Here is a 14061-nt window from a genome sequence, read left to right on the forward strand (position 1 = left end):
AAAAGGTGTTTTTTCTAGTGAGAATTTTTCATGCCCGAGACTCCTGCTTTGGAAACATGGATTTAGAGGAAAGTTTCAAAATCCTTTGTAACGGTTTTAGAGCAAAAAATCATTATAGCACCCTTAGAAGAAATACGGAAAGAATCCATAGAAAAACTAAATGTGATTGTTCTTTCTCCTAGGAGCAAAACCCTTGATAGATTTTCGGAGAATCTGTTGAACAATTCTTGTAGAAATTTCCGAGGCACGGGACGGTATGAACAAAATGTGGTAAAGTTGAATTTAATAATACTTATTAAAATCAAATTTTTAATTTTGAGTAAGTTTTTCGCTACCTATTTGTTGATGATGTTACATTTATGGAAGCTCTTTTTAACAGGTTTGCACAAATCGCGTTATTTCTGAGCGACTTTGTTGTTAGAATTTTGCGCTGGGTCATAATATACATATAATAAAAATCTGAAAAAATATATGCATCATTGCCGATACGATAAATAATCAGACTATCATTTATTTTATTGAAAATTATAAACTTAAGTATAAGCCATGTTAATAGAAACTAAAAATCCGATTTCAGCTGTGGTCGATTTTTGAAAGGATCAAAACCAAATCCGTGTGTGTCTAATAAAACAAGTAAGAACCTTAAATTATTGTTGCCTATGCAAATGTATAGATATTTGACATAAGTAAATTTGAAAAGAAATAATTTTATTTCTATTGAAAATATCTGAAAACTATTATTTCGTGAAGTTATCGTATGTAGAGAGAAAAAGTAGTGATTTTTTAGATTTTTACCATTTTGTCAAATGTTTTCTAGCAAAGCGAAATAAAATTTTAAACAATGATTCTAATGGAACGTCTTAGACACAATGTAGGGAAAGTGTACCAGTTATGGACATAGTGGTTCCCTATTTGGCCATATGCGAAATTCGGATAACTTTCACATTTTTAATCTTTTTGAATGTTTTAACATCAAGATATATCGTTAATCTTACTGCTAAAACACAAAAAAACTTTTAAAAATGTTGAGACATTCAAATTATCACGCATGGCGAAATAGGGAACCACTATGGCCATAACTGGTACACCTACCCTACTTGAACTCACCATATCGAAGTATTTTGAAAAAATATTCATTATTATAGTTTAATTCCAACAAAATATAAATGTAGGGTCTGTGTTGGCTAGATAAGAATTGATTTTCCAAATTCAAAAATTTCAATGAAAATTTTATTCATTTAAACAAAAATTTCACAGGCAGCATTTAAAATGTCCCAAGGAAAAATAAAAAAAATATAAAAATATACACTACCGTGTACGCACCTAACTTTGCGCAGCTCCAAACTTTGCGCATTTTTAAGAAGCATGAAAAAATGATAATTAATCATTGATTTTTTCAACAATTCTGTTCCAGCAACATGTTCGTTTATGTGAAACTAGTGGTCCCGGCAAACTTCGTCTTGCCATCAAGTAGGCTGATGGAAAATGTCAAGAAATACATATACAAAAGGATACCTTAGTCTTCTCCCGTTTTCCCCATTATTCCGGAGACTTTTCGGAACTTTTTCCTCGCACGAACACTTCGCATCCCTTGTGGAGGGCAACAGTGAAAAACTTGCGTCAATCCGATGACCCGTTCTCGAGCCATTTCGTGACATACAAACACCACTCCATTTTTATTTATATAGATAAGTATTTGACATACATTTGTTCACTTAGAAACCCTCGTTAATGTTATTAAATAAACGAAAAACCTTATCGTCACACGTATAAACGTCAACTTCTACACCGTCTTAGCACAAGCTCTAAGGAGTGGCACTGCCAAAAATCATCATTTTTGTTGTGAGAAGTATATTTGCGGTGTATTTGCAAAAAAGGTAATATTCTAGTAATTCCATTAATTTTCCATACAATATGTCGATTTTTTATTTGAAAAAAAGCGATGCGCAATGTTAGGACCCATTGTTTACATGAGGGTCTTAATTTTTGCGCACTTTTAGCAATTCGGAATGCAATGACCTGTGCATATTTGAAAAAATGTCTGTAAATCTTCCGATCAAGCAGTTTTCTAAATTTTCATGCTAAGAACAACCTCAGGTCAAATTTTCAGCTCATATGATAAAGATAACGGTATGTTCAAGTTAAGGCGAAGTAGGCCGTCATTGAAATTCGTACGCGTCGTTGATGATTGTTGCTAATTCATCTCACGATTTCGAATCAAAGAAAATCAGTTGGTTTTGCACTGACACAGCTAAAAAAGTATCAGCATACTTTATGTATGTAAGCGCGTACATGTGGGAAATCCAAACCACTTTCTATTTCCACTATTTGAAAGCTAATTTTATTCTGGTCAAGTTTGTCCAAGACGCTAATAAGATTAAATTAGGTTTTAACATTGTTTGATCCAGATTTGTTCGCCACAGTACCCATAAATCACATTTTTTTTCAATATATATGGTACAGAAAACACACATTGACATTATTTCTTCAAGTCCCAGTCAACGAGAATCAAACATAACCGATGTACCGACGAATGAATGAATTGAACAAGTTAGCATTGCTTTTTCTTTCCAATTGATGATTGCTTTGATTGCGTTTCACTGACCATTTAGAACGAATTGAAAACAATCATCATCATCAACTGAGAAAAGGCAGTGCTAACGTGTTCATTTTTTATGTTCTTTGAAGCTCACTGTGGTGCTTTTGGCTCACTTACAGCGGATTTACAAATGTGATTCATAGTTACCTATTTTTTACAATTGATTTTCGTAAGATAAATGATAACTTTGAACGGGATGGACTTTTAGATATGCAAAGTCATCATTTCTGGAAATATAAAATCTAAAATTTTCATACAGGTATGCTTTTCAGAGAAAACACTCCCCGAAAATAGAGATTTTCAAGAAACTCGAGACACAAACCTCAATTAAACTATGTTAAAACTTGCTCTAATCATAAAACCGTGTTCGACAAAAGTTCGTGGAATTGGATAAACTACTGTGTAGAGGTTTTTACGATAAGTTTTGGTGTTATTTTCGACAGTTATGATTTTTTAAAGCTTGAAAATAGCACAAAAACACATAATTGATTTGAAGCGCACCTAAATTTACTCTAAATTGACTGAAATTTTGACCAGAATTTGATTTTGACATGTAAAATCAAAGAATTGGTAGACTGGGGAGTTTCCAGACATTTTTGAAATTATGAATAGGTCTAATGTACATACATGTTCACCCGATTCTGTTTTTGCACGGATTTTTTTTTTACACGGTCGTGCAAAAACGTCGAGAAATTGTGTTACTTATTTTTTGCACGGTTTTTGAAATTTTTAATTTAAAACTTTTTTTGCACGAGCATTTTAAGGCATGAACAAAGTTAGGCACATCATGCGCAAAGTTAGGAACAATTCAGATTTTGAGTGCAATGTTAGGCACAAAGTATTGTATCACCTTTTGCATTTTTTTTTAAATTTTTATGAATTATTTTTTTTCTTTTTAAATCATGTGTTCTACTGAAGGGTTAAAAGCCTATCGTTGGCAGAAGTTTGGATAAAAAAAATACATATTGTAGCCTTATTTGAAGCAAAAATAGGATGATAATTTCTTAACTGTGCAAAGTTTGGTGCGTATTTTTTCAAAAATTAACAGCACCTTCATGAATTTGTGCAAATTGTCGCATAATTGGTTAGATTTCATGCTCGATTACGCGAACCATAACTATGCGACAAATCTGGCATTCCATTTATGTACATGATTCCATGCTACATTTTAAGGTAAAAAGGTGTAATACGCCCCCCCTTAAGGAAAAACTGCCCTATCGCAATAGCAAATGCATCACTTCTAAAGTTTTCTATGTCAATGTGTTGCTTACTTAGTTGGCCATGCTCTGCACGCAAGTTTCTCTTTCCAGGTTGCTTCAAAAATGTGTACAAGATGTTTTTTTGTAAACGGTTCCAATGTTTACGTTTCAAAACAACCCGGGCAATATGCCCCTCCCGTAGAAAAAAGGTCCACAGCGTATTAGAAATGTTTCCAAGGAGAATTACACCACTTGCTAAGCTTAAAAGGGTCCATTAGCAGTCGTCTTCCGGTAAAAGTTTTTGTATTAAGTACAATATTAAAGAATGGGCTTCATCCCCCCTGAGGCTTGCTTATCAAAAGCAAATTTTTAAACCAAAAACCTGATTTTCGATATTTTTAGAATTTCTATCGATTGTTTATACTTTTCAAAGAACATATATGCGTATTATCATTTTTTCGCGAATATTCAAGATATGTAATCATATTTACGTGTGAAAGAAGCCTCAATCCCGTGAAAATGAAGAGGGGCGTATTGCCCCGTTGGGGCTTATTACACCCAGTTACCCTACATGGATTTTTCTTTATGTGTGTCATCAGCTGACAGCATACGATACAGAGATGTATCGAAGTAGGTTTTTGGTCAGGATCTTATTAATCTCAAACTAATGTCTTCTTCTTGTGCTGCAGGAATTTTGTAACTGGATTAATACATAAACTTCCATTTCACAAAATTGGGATTTTTCGTCTTCTATCGCCAACACCAGTGTTAAAAGGCCAAACTACAGTATTTTTATTGTCAGCGAAGTGAACGCCAAACATGGTCAAAAGAGCCAAGGTTGAAATATGAACGCATTTATTAATTTAAAATTTATTTATGAATTAGCTATTATTTCAGCAGGGGAAATTGCCAGCGTACTTGCAATTTACTCTTTCGTGTTATTTAATAAAAATGAAATATAATTACAAATTCTGGAACCCTAACACAGCGTAACAAAAATGACATGTTTACGTGTCTCAAGGATTAAATTATGTGTCTCTAGAAGATTTGGGGTCTCTGAATCTGATGCCGTTCTCAGAAATTTCCCTGGACGTCATTTTTAGCTACAGGTCGCCAAAGTTGTATAAACACTGGTTTAATTGATGTTTACATGACATTCAAAGTATGATTTATCAAACTTTTTTGTAATCTAATTCAGCAAGCATGCAAATAGGACTTAAACTTTTATTTCAGTTATAATTTGGATGAAATTGCCCTATAAAATTTAGATTAAATTGATTTATTTCAACATGCTTGCAGTCTACACACAAAACTCTTCGTTTTTCTTATATGGCACAATACAATACTTTTCGAAATCACCATAAAACAACTTTTGAGCATTGTATAATGAATTTTGCTGATAAGTATTGTTGTAGGGGGAGATCCCCCAGTGCCGGACAGCACCCAATACCGGACAAAGTCGAAACATTGAGAAATCATTGTTCAATCAAGATGGTGTATTAGTAGAAAAGAAAGCTATTGTGTAGACTAATGTTTGCGTAGAATAACACATCCTTGAAATATTCATGCCTTTTTAAAAATGTAGAAAAGTTCGAATTTTTTTAAAAAATTGACGTATCCCCTTAATTTTGAGCCTATTTAGTAATTATTTTGAATATGAAAAAATACTTTGGATCACGCAAGCATGATCGAACATAATCCTGATTTGATAGTATGAATGCTTGCAAACTAAGAAAAACTCAAATTATTCTTGTAAATGTTGCAAAAGCATTGAAATGGTAATTATAAACTTTCCTATAGTGTACACATTCAATGATGTTCAAATTTACAGAACTCGAGGCATTTCCAGATCGTGTCCGGTATTGGGTGCCACCTTTCAAGATCGATCAATTTGGTACTAAAATACATCATCAAAATGCAATGCCAAAATTCATATTGATATTTTCAAGTTTATTTTTGAACACTATAAAAATGATAATATTTATCATAAATGGGTAACACGAGCCCATAAAATCAATATTTTTCGAATTATGAATTTAGTGGCTTAAGTGTCCGGTACTGGGGGATCTCCCCCTATACGTAAAGTTTGAATTCTGTGGAAAATTAAGCAAATAATTTGATATACAAGCTTGGAAACTTGCATGCAAGTTGGCTGATAGAGTCAAATTTTGCATTTTCATCAGTCAATATCTCAAAAACTAGACGTGCTATGATATTTTTGAAAACGGCAAAGGATTCAGCAGCCTTTAATTTAGTAAATAGCGGTATTTTGATGCTTGAGACAAAAACCTGTTCCACAGTGTAATATATTTACTTCTTGGCTTTCTTTTTACTTGCCTAAGGAAATAATTCCTTTTGTTTTCTGCTAGCTCATAGTATCATCAACTTCTTTTAACCCGCCGTTGGTTACGGGGCTGACATGCGAAATTCAAATTGCTCATATTTGAGTATAACTCAATATTTTTTTATGAAATTTTGAGGATTGATTCACTTGTAGTTGTAGTAGTTTTAGAACTCATTTATCATTTGGAAACGAAATGTTTTCAAATAAAAAGTGTACAGACTAGTTATTTGTCATATGTTACAATGCACCAAGGGGCTTAGAAATGTATATTTAACCTAGAACAATGCTAAGGCCTCCAGAACATTCTTAAGTTTTGTTCATAATCTACACAGGTTCATAAACTATTTTAAGCGAGTGATGTCTACGTTTAGCGGTTTACAGCACTTATTAAGCCTTAACAGACGTGTTCACGAATTTTGACAAGATATTGGATATTGAAAGTCATCCAAATAGTCCTGGAGTTCAGGTCCTTTTGAGCTACCAAATCTACTACAGTCTTTACTCACCCAATTCTCGTGAAACAGACTGTAGTAGATTTTGTAGATCATAAGGACCTGAATTCCAGGGTGGTTTGGATGACTTCCAATATCCAATATCTTGTCAAAATTAGTGGACATGTCTGTTAAGGCTTAATGAGTGCTATAAAGCACTGAATGTAGACATCACACGCCTAAAATAATTTACGAACCTGTGTAGATTATGCTCTAAGCTTCAAAATGTTCGGGAGGCCTTAGCATTATTCTAGGGTAATTATGTATTTCTAAATCCCCTGGTACATTGTAACTTATTACAAATTACTGGTCTGTACACTTTTTGTATGAAAACATTTTGTTTTCAAATGATAAATGAGTTCTAAAAGGCAGTTTCTGTATTTTTACCCTACCTGACCCAGACATATTCTGGCATAACTTTGTCAATGATACTCCAAATGTATACTTTCCTATTACTCATGGAACTACAACTACTAGTGAATCAATCCTCAAAATTTCATGAAAAAAACAGGCGCAATTTGAATTTTGTGTATCAGCCCCGTAGGCTACGGGTTAAAACATACCAGCATCTTTCCAAAATCTGGAATCTTTCGATTTCTAATCTTAATATCAATATCAATTAATATAAAAGAAATGTGCCCTGTAAATAATGAAATTTATTCCAGTATTCTCATGTCAACTTTAATATTTGCTAAGAGGACGCATAGTGATCTAAGCTACAGAAAATTGTCTTGAGTATTTAATGCTTAGATCCGAATGATTTTATTCGTTTTCCAAACAGCGAAGTATGAAAATCGACAGGAAATGTGTGAAACCGATAGTTTATTGACTCAGGCCCATGAAAGTTGGTCGGACTCCGAGAAATCAATTGGATCGGTATCCTGTTTACGAATATGAATCCATGACACTTGGTCGAATGACATTTAGTCGAATGACGTTTGGTCGAATGATGTTTAGTCGAAAGTAAATTTGGTCGAATGGACATTTCGTCGAATGGACATTTGGTCGAAAAGAATTAAATTGCTTTAAGGAGTATATGGGGCCTTCCTTAGCCGAGTGGTTAGAGTCCGTGGCTACAAAGCAAAGCCATGCTTAAGGTGTCTGGGTTCGATTCCCGGTCGGGCAAAGATCTTTTCGTAATGGAAATTTTCTTGACTACCCTGAGCATAGAGTAGCATCGTACCTGCCACATGATATACGAATGCGAATATGGCAACTTTGGCAAAGAAAGCTCTCAGCTAATAACTGTGGAGGTGCTCATTAGAAGCTGAGAAGCAGGCTCTGTCCCAGTGAGGACGGGATGCCATGGAGAAGAAGAAGAAGAAGAAGGAGTATATGAAATTTGGGCGAAAGGACATTTGGTCGAAAATTTAGTCGAATAGAGATTCTTAAGATTTTTGACGTAGATTCACAATAATTGTGTCATTGTGTCATAATGTGCAATAAATCTGCATTGGTGTACTGGTATTTCTTGAACAAACTTCAAGACTTCAATATTCAGCGATCGATATTTCATGATTCCAGTTAATCACACAGACTCTCCCACAGAATCAATTGACCCATTTGATTGTTGTAGTTACATGATGTCATATTTCTCATTCCGGTTGTTTCTGTATATCGGACGCGACAAATTGTCTCTAATGGAAGCAAGTCAACTTTTGTCCCCTAAGTCAACTCGTCTAAACTCACGTGACTGTTTGGATTATTTTCGATTGAATAAATTATCATCTTATTATCAATCAAAACCATCGACTCCGAAGTCTAGGCTTGCAAGGAATTTAAATTAGCTGCAATTCACATTAACAACAATAATTCACCACTGTATCCTACAGGTAGAATTTTTGATGCACTTCGGAAAATCTTTTACTAAATGCCACCAAAGTTTACCGTTTTATTCTACGTATAATATGTCGACAGTTCATAGTGATCAAGTTGTTCTATATCCAACCCACTTTACAAATTTTTACCCACTGTTACATGCTGTTAAAATTGATATTTAATAAAGGATCCAAGTACTCACACTACAAGTTGGCATTGGAAAAAGATCATCAGTTATATATAGAGAACGATGAGATTTTTAAAGAATAATAAATTCAACAATGTTTAGTATTCCAACAACTAGTGACGAAAATATTAAGGAGTGTTTTTATCAAAGAATGATGATATTTTGAAAGAATAATAAATTCCAGAGATCATTTTTTTGCAACATTCAGCAATAAATGGACACGATAACCTTTTCACTTCTTCCCGTTTTTCAATGCAAAAATTACTGGGAAAGATTAACCACAATAATTTAACCTATATAGACACTAGTGCATATACTAACCACCTTGTAGAGTGTAAGTAATAAATGACTTCTGAAGAAGAATATGTTTGCCCAAACTAATCGTAAGATCCATTGTGCAAAAATTCTAGTTCGGTTTTATATATGTTTAACAAAACGATTTTTCGATCAATCATTCCAAAATAATATTTTTACAAAAAAGTTCTAAAAACATTCGACCAAATGTCCCTTCGACCAAATGTATATTCGACCAAATGTCATTCGACCAACCGTCATTCGACCAACTGTCATTCGACCAAATGTCTTTCGACGAAATGTCCTAAAGCCTACGAATATATCCTGAATTGGGAACTCCAGGTTTATCTCTTTAAATGTTTCCGAATTGGTGAGAAACAACTCTTTTGATAATTTCAAGTAATTTAAATATATGTTTTGGGCCAGGTAAGGTCAGATTCATCACATCAGATGAATCCAAAACAACGAGAAACAATGTTGTAATTTGATAATTTAGTATTTAAACTGTGTGTGCGCAATTTAGAAGCACCAGGACTTCAATTTGAGAATTTGAGTTCTTGAGTCAAATGATTCGAAATTTGAATTCTTAAAAGGCAATTTTTTTAATCAAAATTTGTCCCAGCCTAATTGTAATCTTTCAAAATATTTGAAGTATTCGACATTGTCACAGAGATTAAAATTCTCTATTCTCTTCTTCCTTCCGCAGTGTACCAACAACAGGTAGCTCAAAACGAGCAGTCCAACTACGCTTCGTCGGCCACTAAGGAGCTGGATGATCTAATGGCCTCACTATCCGATTTCAAGGTAAGTTTTACGAGAAAATGAGTAATAACTTATTAAGGTTCAGTAATTTCCGCCATCATGGCGGCGTGTGCTTCTCCGTCAAGTAAATCCAAAATCTCATACAAGTGGGAACGAAAAAAACGGTAGTTCAAAAAAATTGTTCAATAACATTTTCAAATGTCAATATTTTTCAAATCCAACAACACAGTCACGTTTTGGCAACATGTTTGCTGGTGTGTGCATGAAACTAATCGAATAATTTCGAAATTGTGAAAACCTTGGAAGAATGTTTTAGAATGAGCCATTGGACGCAGTTGCCTCGCTTAACGGGGCAAGTGGGACACATCCAGTTTCATGCGTCAATCCACATCAGTAAGTCAAGCATTACAATAACAGGATTGATAAGTCAAAGATTTTTAATTTTAAGTACATATTTGATGTACATAAGGGATCAACCATAAAATACTTTAGTTTTAGGAAGGAACCCTTTGTTCAATAGTATGTTACCTCACATTTAATATTAACTGAAAATTCCTCAATAAAAGCGTAAAGATGAATTAAATATGTTCAAAATATATCATTTATTAGTTGTTAATTAAAACGTAGCACATAAACAATCAATAATTGACGAAATTATAAATATGTTTTGTTATTATTTATATGCATGGCAGAAAACCACCTTATGGGATGGAATTGTTTTCCATCACTACTTAATTTGGTAGAAATAATAAATAAAGTTCAATTAAAATATAAAAGTAATGCATCATTTCAAATTTCAGCTGTGTGTTTGTTCAATTTTGAAGTCGTATTTCAAAAATAAAAAAATATATTAAAAATAAAGAATAATAACACTTTTCTTCTCCCTCTTATGCAATTACGTAATTTGAGGTTGATCTTTTTTTTTTATAAAAATCATTTGTTTGAATGTTTTAGCGCTACTCTCTAGGAAAATGTATGAAACGTGTACGGAAAGTTTTGATTCTGATTTTTGGTTAGATAGGTCCCACTTACCCCAGGTACATATATATTGTGGGGTAAGATAGACCATCGAAAATTTCATATGAACTGAAAACAAAATACTGGTTTATCATTAGCAGCTTGTAATAATACTTAAAAATATAGCTTTTTGATGGAAATTCGATTTAAAACACATTTATTTTTTGCGAGTCAATGCAAGACGTGAAACGTGTCACAATTTATCATGCAAGTTGAAAATGGCGCTGAACTGACAACTGTTACATGAACCACATGGTAATAAAAATAACAATATGTTTAGGACTAAATACATTCCTTGCCATTGTGTCTTCAACTTTCTAGAAGAATACCCCCATGAAAAACTTTTCCTTGTTGAGCTATGACGAAACGCCCCACTTACCCCGGATTCTCACTTGCCCCGTGGTACCTTACATATACAATGTTGGACAACACATTTGCGATTTTTTTTCATTTTTCATTTAAAATGATCAATTTTAGTAGGTTAGATCTCTCTTTCTGAAAATAGGAAAGCCCTACCCAAAAACTTGCTTTAGCAAACCAGTTCACTTCATGTTATTCCACAATTTTGTTGAAGATAGATATATTCCTTTTTTTTCGGTGATGCCAATTTTTAAAATTCGTCCAGAAACTCACTTTAGTCGAACCGTCATTACCTTTGATCTTATGCTAGCGAAAATTTCTCAAAAATATATGTTGAATTGAAATGCAAGTTTTGTCTTAAATACTGTTAAAAACCATTCAATTCGACCCATAAATAAATCAGCCCCCAAAGTTGATCATTTTGTATGGGAAATCAAAAAAGTTGCAAATTCATTGTCCAATACTGTATGTATATGCGCTGCATCCGCAAAAGATATAAAAATAATCTCCGGCTTACAAATTCGCCTATTGCCAGCACTTGAGCGGCAGGTGGTGTGGGGTGGTGCAGGAAAGTTATTAAAATTAGAAATATTTTGAATACAATTTTGCTGCTGATGCCGTTTTCGTTTGGCTACGCGCGGAATGGAACTTTCACTGAGCGGTGCTGGAAATGCAATTGCGGCTCGCTCGAATAATAGTGCACACGAGCCGAATGGGTTCTGATTGATTGAATTTTCCGGCTGAGTTCACTGGCATTGAACATATTTGCGAGGCGAAACACGATATAGAGAGGTTCGCCTTCTCTGGGTTGTTACGACTCGAAGGACACATGTTTCTAGGACTTTCAGTGCCAAAGATTAAATGGTTTGCGTCATTGAATAAATGTCACTTGTTGGTGCTTTAGTGACAAACTGGGTAATAAAGGGTTATTTCAATATTAAGACGATAATAAAATGGCTTAACTTAGAAACATTTGTTCTGATGCACAGAGGAGTAACTAAATACTATACTTTTTTCAAAAACCTATGCCACATCTTGACATCTTGTTGAGACGTCAACAATTATCAATAACTGTAATAAGACTTTAAACATGTGGGGTTTTCAAGATTTGTTCATCATTTTCCATTTCAAAAGAATAATTGTGATTTTCGGTGATTAATTTTATAAACTTGCTGTGAATTTTTTGCTGCTTTTTTTGTAATAAAAATAGTTTCTTATTTTTTTTCAAATAATATATCTATTTGTTCATTTTAAAAGCAATTAAAAAAAAACAAATACTCAATCGTTTTTGAACAATTTCAATATAGGAAAAGTTACTTCATGCGACACTTATTTAGGAATTTAGGTTGCAGTGTGAAACATGAAGATGGGATGAATCAGCCTTCATTGAAAAATGTCGATGCTTTGAATTTTAAAGTCCTGTTCATTGATTTTTTTTCTTAGGGCATAAGAAGATCATTGAGCACAGAAAATGATTTTGGTCATTATTGACTCAAATTAATCCTGTATGCAACGTTGCATTCTAGCCAAGGACGACGTTTCTTTCTTGGCACCCTTGTGCTCCTTGGGTTCGTTCAGTGAAAGTCATTAACGTTTGCACTTGAGTGGGCCGGTTCCGTTCAAGTCGCACTTTAATCGATTTTGCTACAGGCCAAAATATCAAACGTCAACTTTTTACCGAGCAAATGAGCAAAGTGCCAAAGCCAAAGTGATTTTTGGACGTGTGCAATGGGTTAATGTTGCAAAAAAAGAGAGACGTCTTGACGTGCCGGTGATTGAGTTCGGGTTGGTGAAATGCACAATTTAGATCACAGACAACCTCGACGGCGGCGTGAAATGCATGCAATTAACTCGTTCCCCCTATAGTGAAACAAGTGTGATTGCTGTCAACAGTCGGCCACTCGGCACCAGGTGAGAGGTTGTTCTACTTTCATCAAGAATAAACCCCTACAAAGTAAGTGTCGAAAACGTCGACCAGACCGAGAGCCGCTGCAGAGGACCTGTGGCGAACAGTACAGGGCTGGTAGCGAGTCAGTTTTAAGTGACTTCAGCACTTTGTTGAGTCAAAGTCATCTTAAAGTCTTTTGTTTGAAGGCATTTCCAATCACTTTCTTCGTCAATATTTGAACACCAAATCGCAAACCGTGAAGAATCATACATAGATGTTATATTTTGAAATTAAAAAACTGTATAAATTATACAGCCATTGTATGACACATTTTGATATTTTTTATAGTTACACTACCTAGGAAAGCATTCGTTTAAAAACCTCCTGTGAACAATGCCCGGATGGCGCTACATGGGATTGTAGCATGGCAATTGCTTCGAAAGCCAGATACTCGGAATTTTACCGATAATTTAGGACTAGGTGGAAGTGCAAAGGACTCCTCGGCTTCCTTAAAGCGAGTAACACGTCAATTTTCCCCTACCATCTCCAAATTCACCTGCAGTCGGACGCAATATAGCTGGTTTCTGATCTACAATATATTCCGTGACTACGCTAACGCTATATCCTGAATTTTTGGGAATACAATGTATTGAAAATTTCCATATTCAAGTTCAATAGTATTCTACAGTGTAATTGTACTAAATTAAAATAAAATGTTTTGATTTTATAGTTGCTTTTAGTCACTTTCTTAAATCAGATCGCTTAAATAACATTGTCTTTTACCACTTTTCACCACCAGCCCTGACAGCAAGAAAATGCAATTCTTGGACGATTGTTCAAGTGGACATGTGCATTTTTTGGTGGGAGAATGTGATGATTTAGTGGTTCCTTGCACCAACAGAGGCAGGCGCCTACGCCAAGAAACCAAAAACGCGTCATGCGCGTGTCCCGCCGGCTTGTTCGGTGATCTTGAACTTAGACAAGCTAGAAATTTATGGCTCGGAAGATTAAATTAAATAATCTACCAACATTTAGGACTGTGCGCTGCGGAAAATGGAGAAACAAAACAAAGAAGCTGATCTTGCTGATCTGGTCGATCGCG

At 34.4% G+C, this 14061-nt stretch overlaps 1 protein-coding gene across 9 annotated transcripts in view; it reads left to right on the forward strand.

Annotated features, from left to right (window-relative positions):
• Positions 1–14061, forward strand: part of LOC5575182 (leupaxin) — a 225779-nt gene that overhangs the window by 151339 nt on the left and 60379 nt on the right. For all 9 annotated transcript variants that reach the window (XM_021846577.1, XM_021846570.1, XM_021846579.1 and 6 more), the window contains one exon: positions 9639–9736. In XM_021846577.1, coding sequence (XP_021702269.1) covers positions 9639–9736 — 98 coding nt within the window. The remainder of the gene's footprint in view (positions 1–9638; positions 9737–14061) is intronic.

Source organism: Aedes aegypti, chromosome 2 (genome assembly GCF_002204515.2).
Source record: "Aedes aegypti strain LVP_AGWG chromosome 2, AaegL5.0 Primary Assembly, whole genome shotgun sequence".
Classification (NCBI taxonomy): Eukaryota; Metazoa; Arthropoda; class Insecta; order Diptera; family Culicidae; genus Aedes; species Aedes aegypti.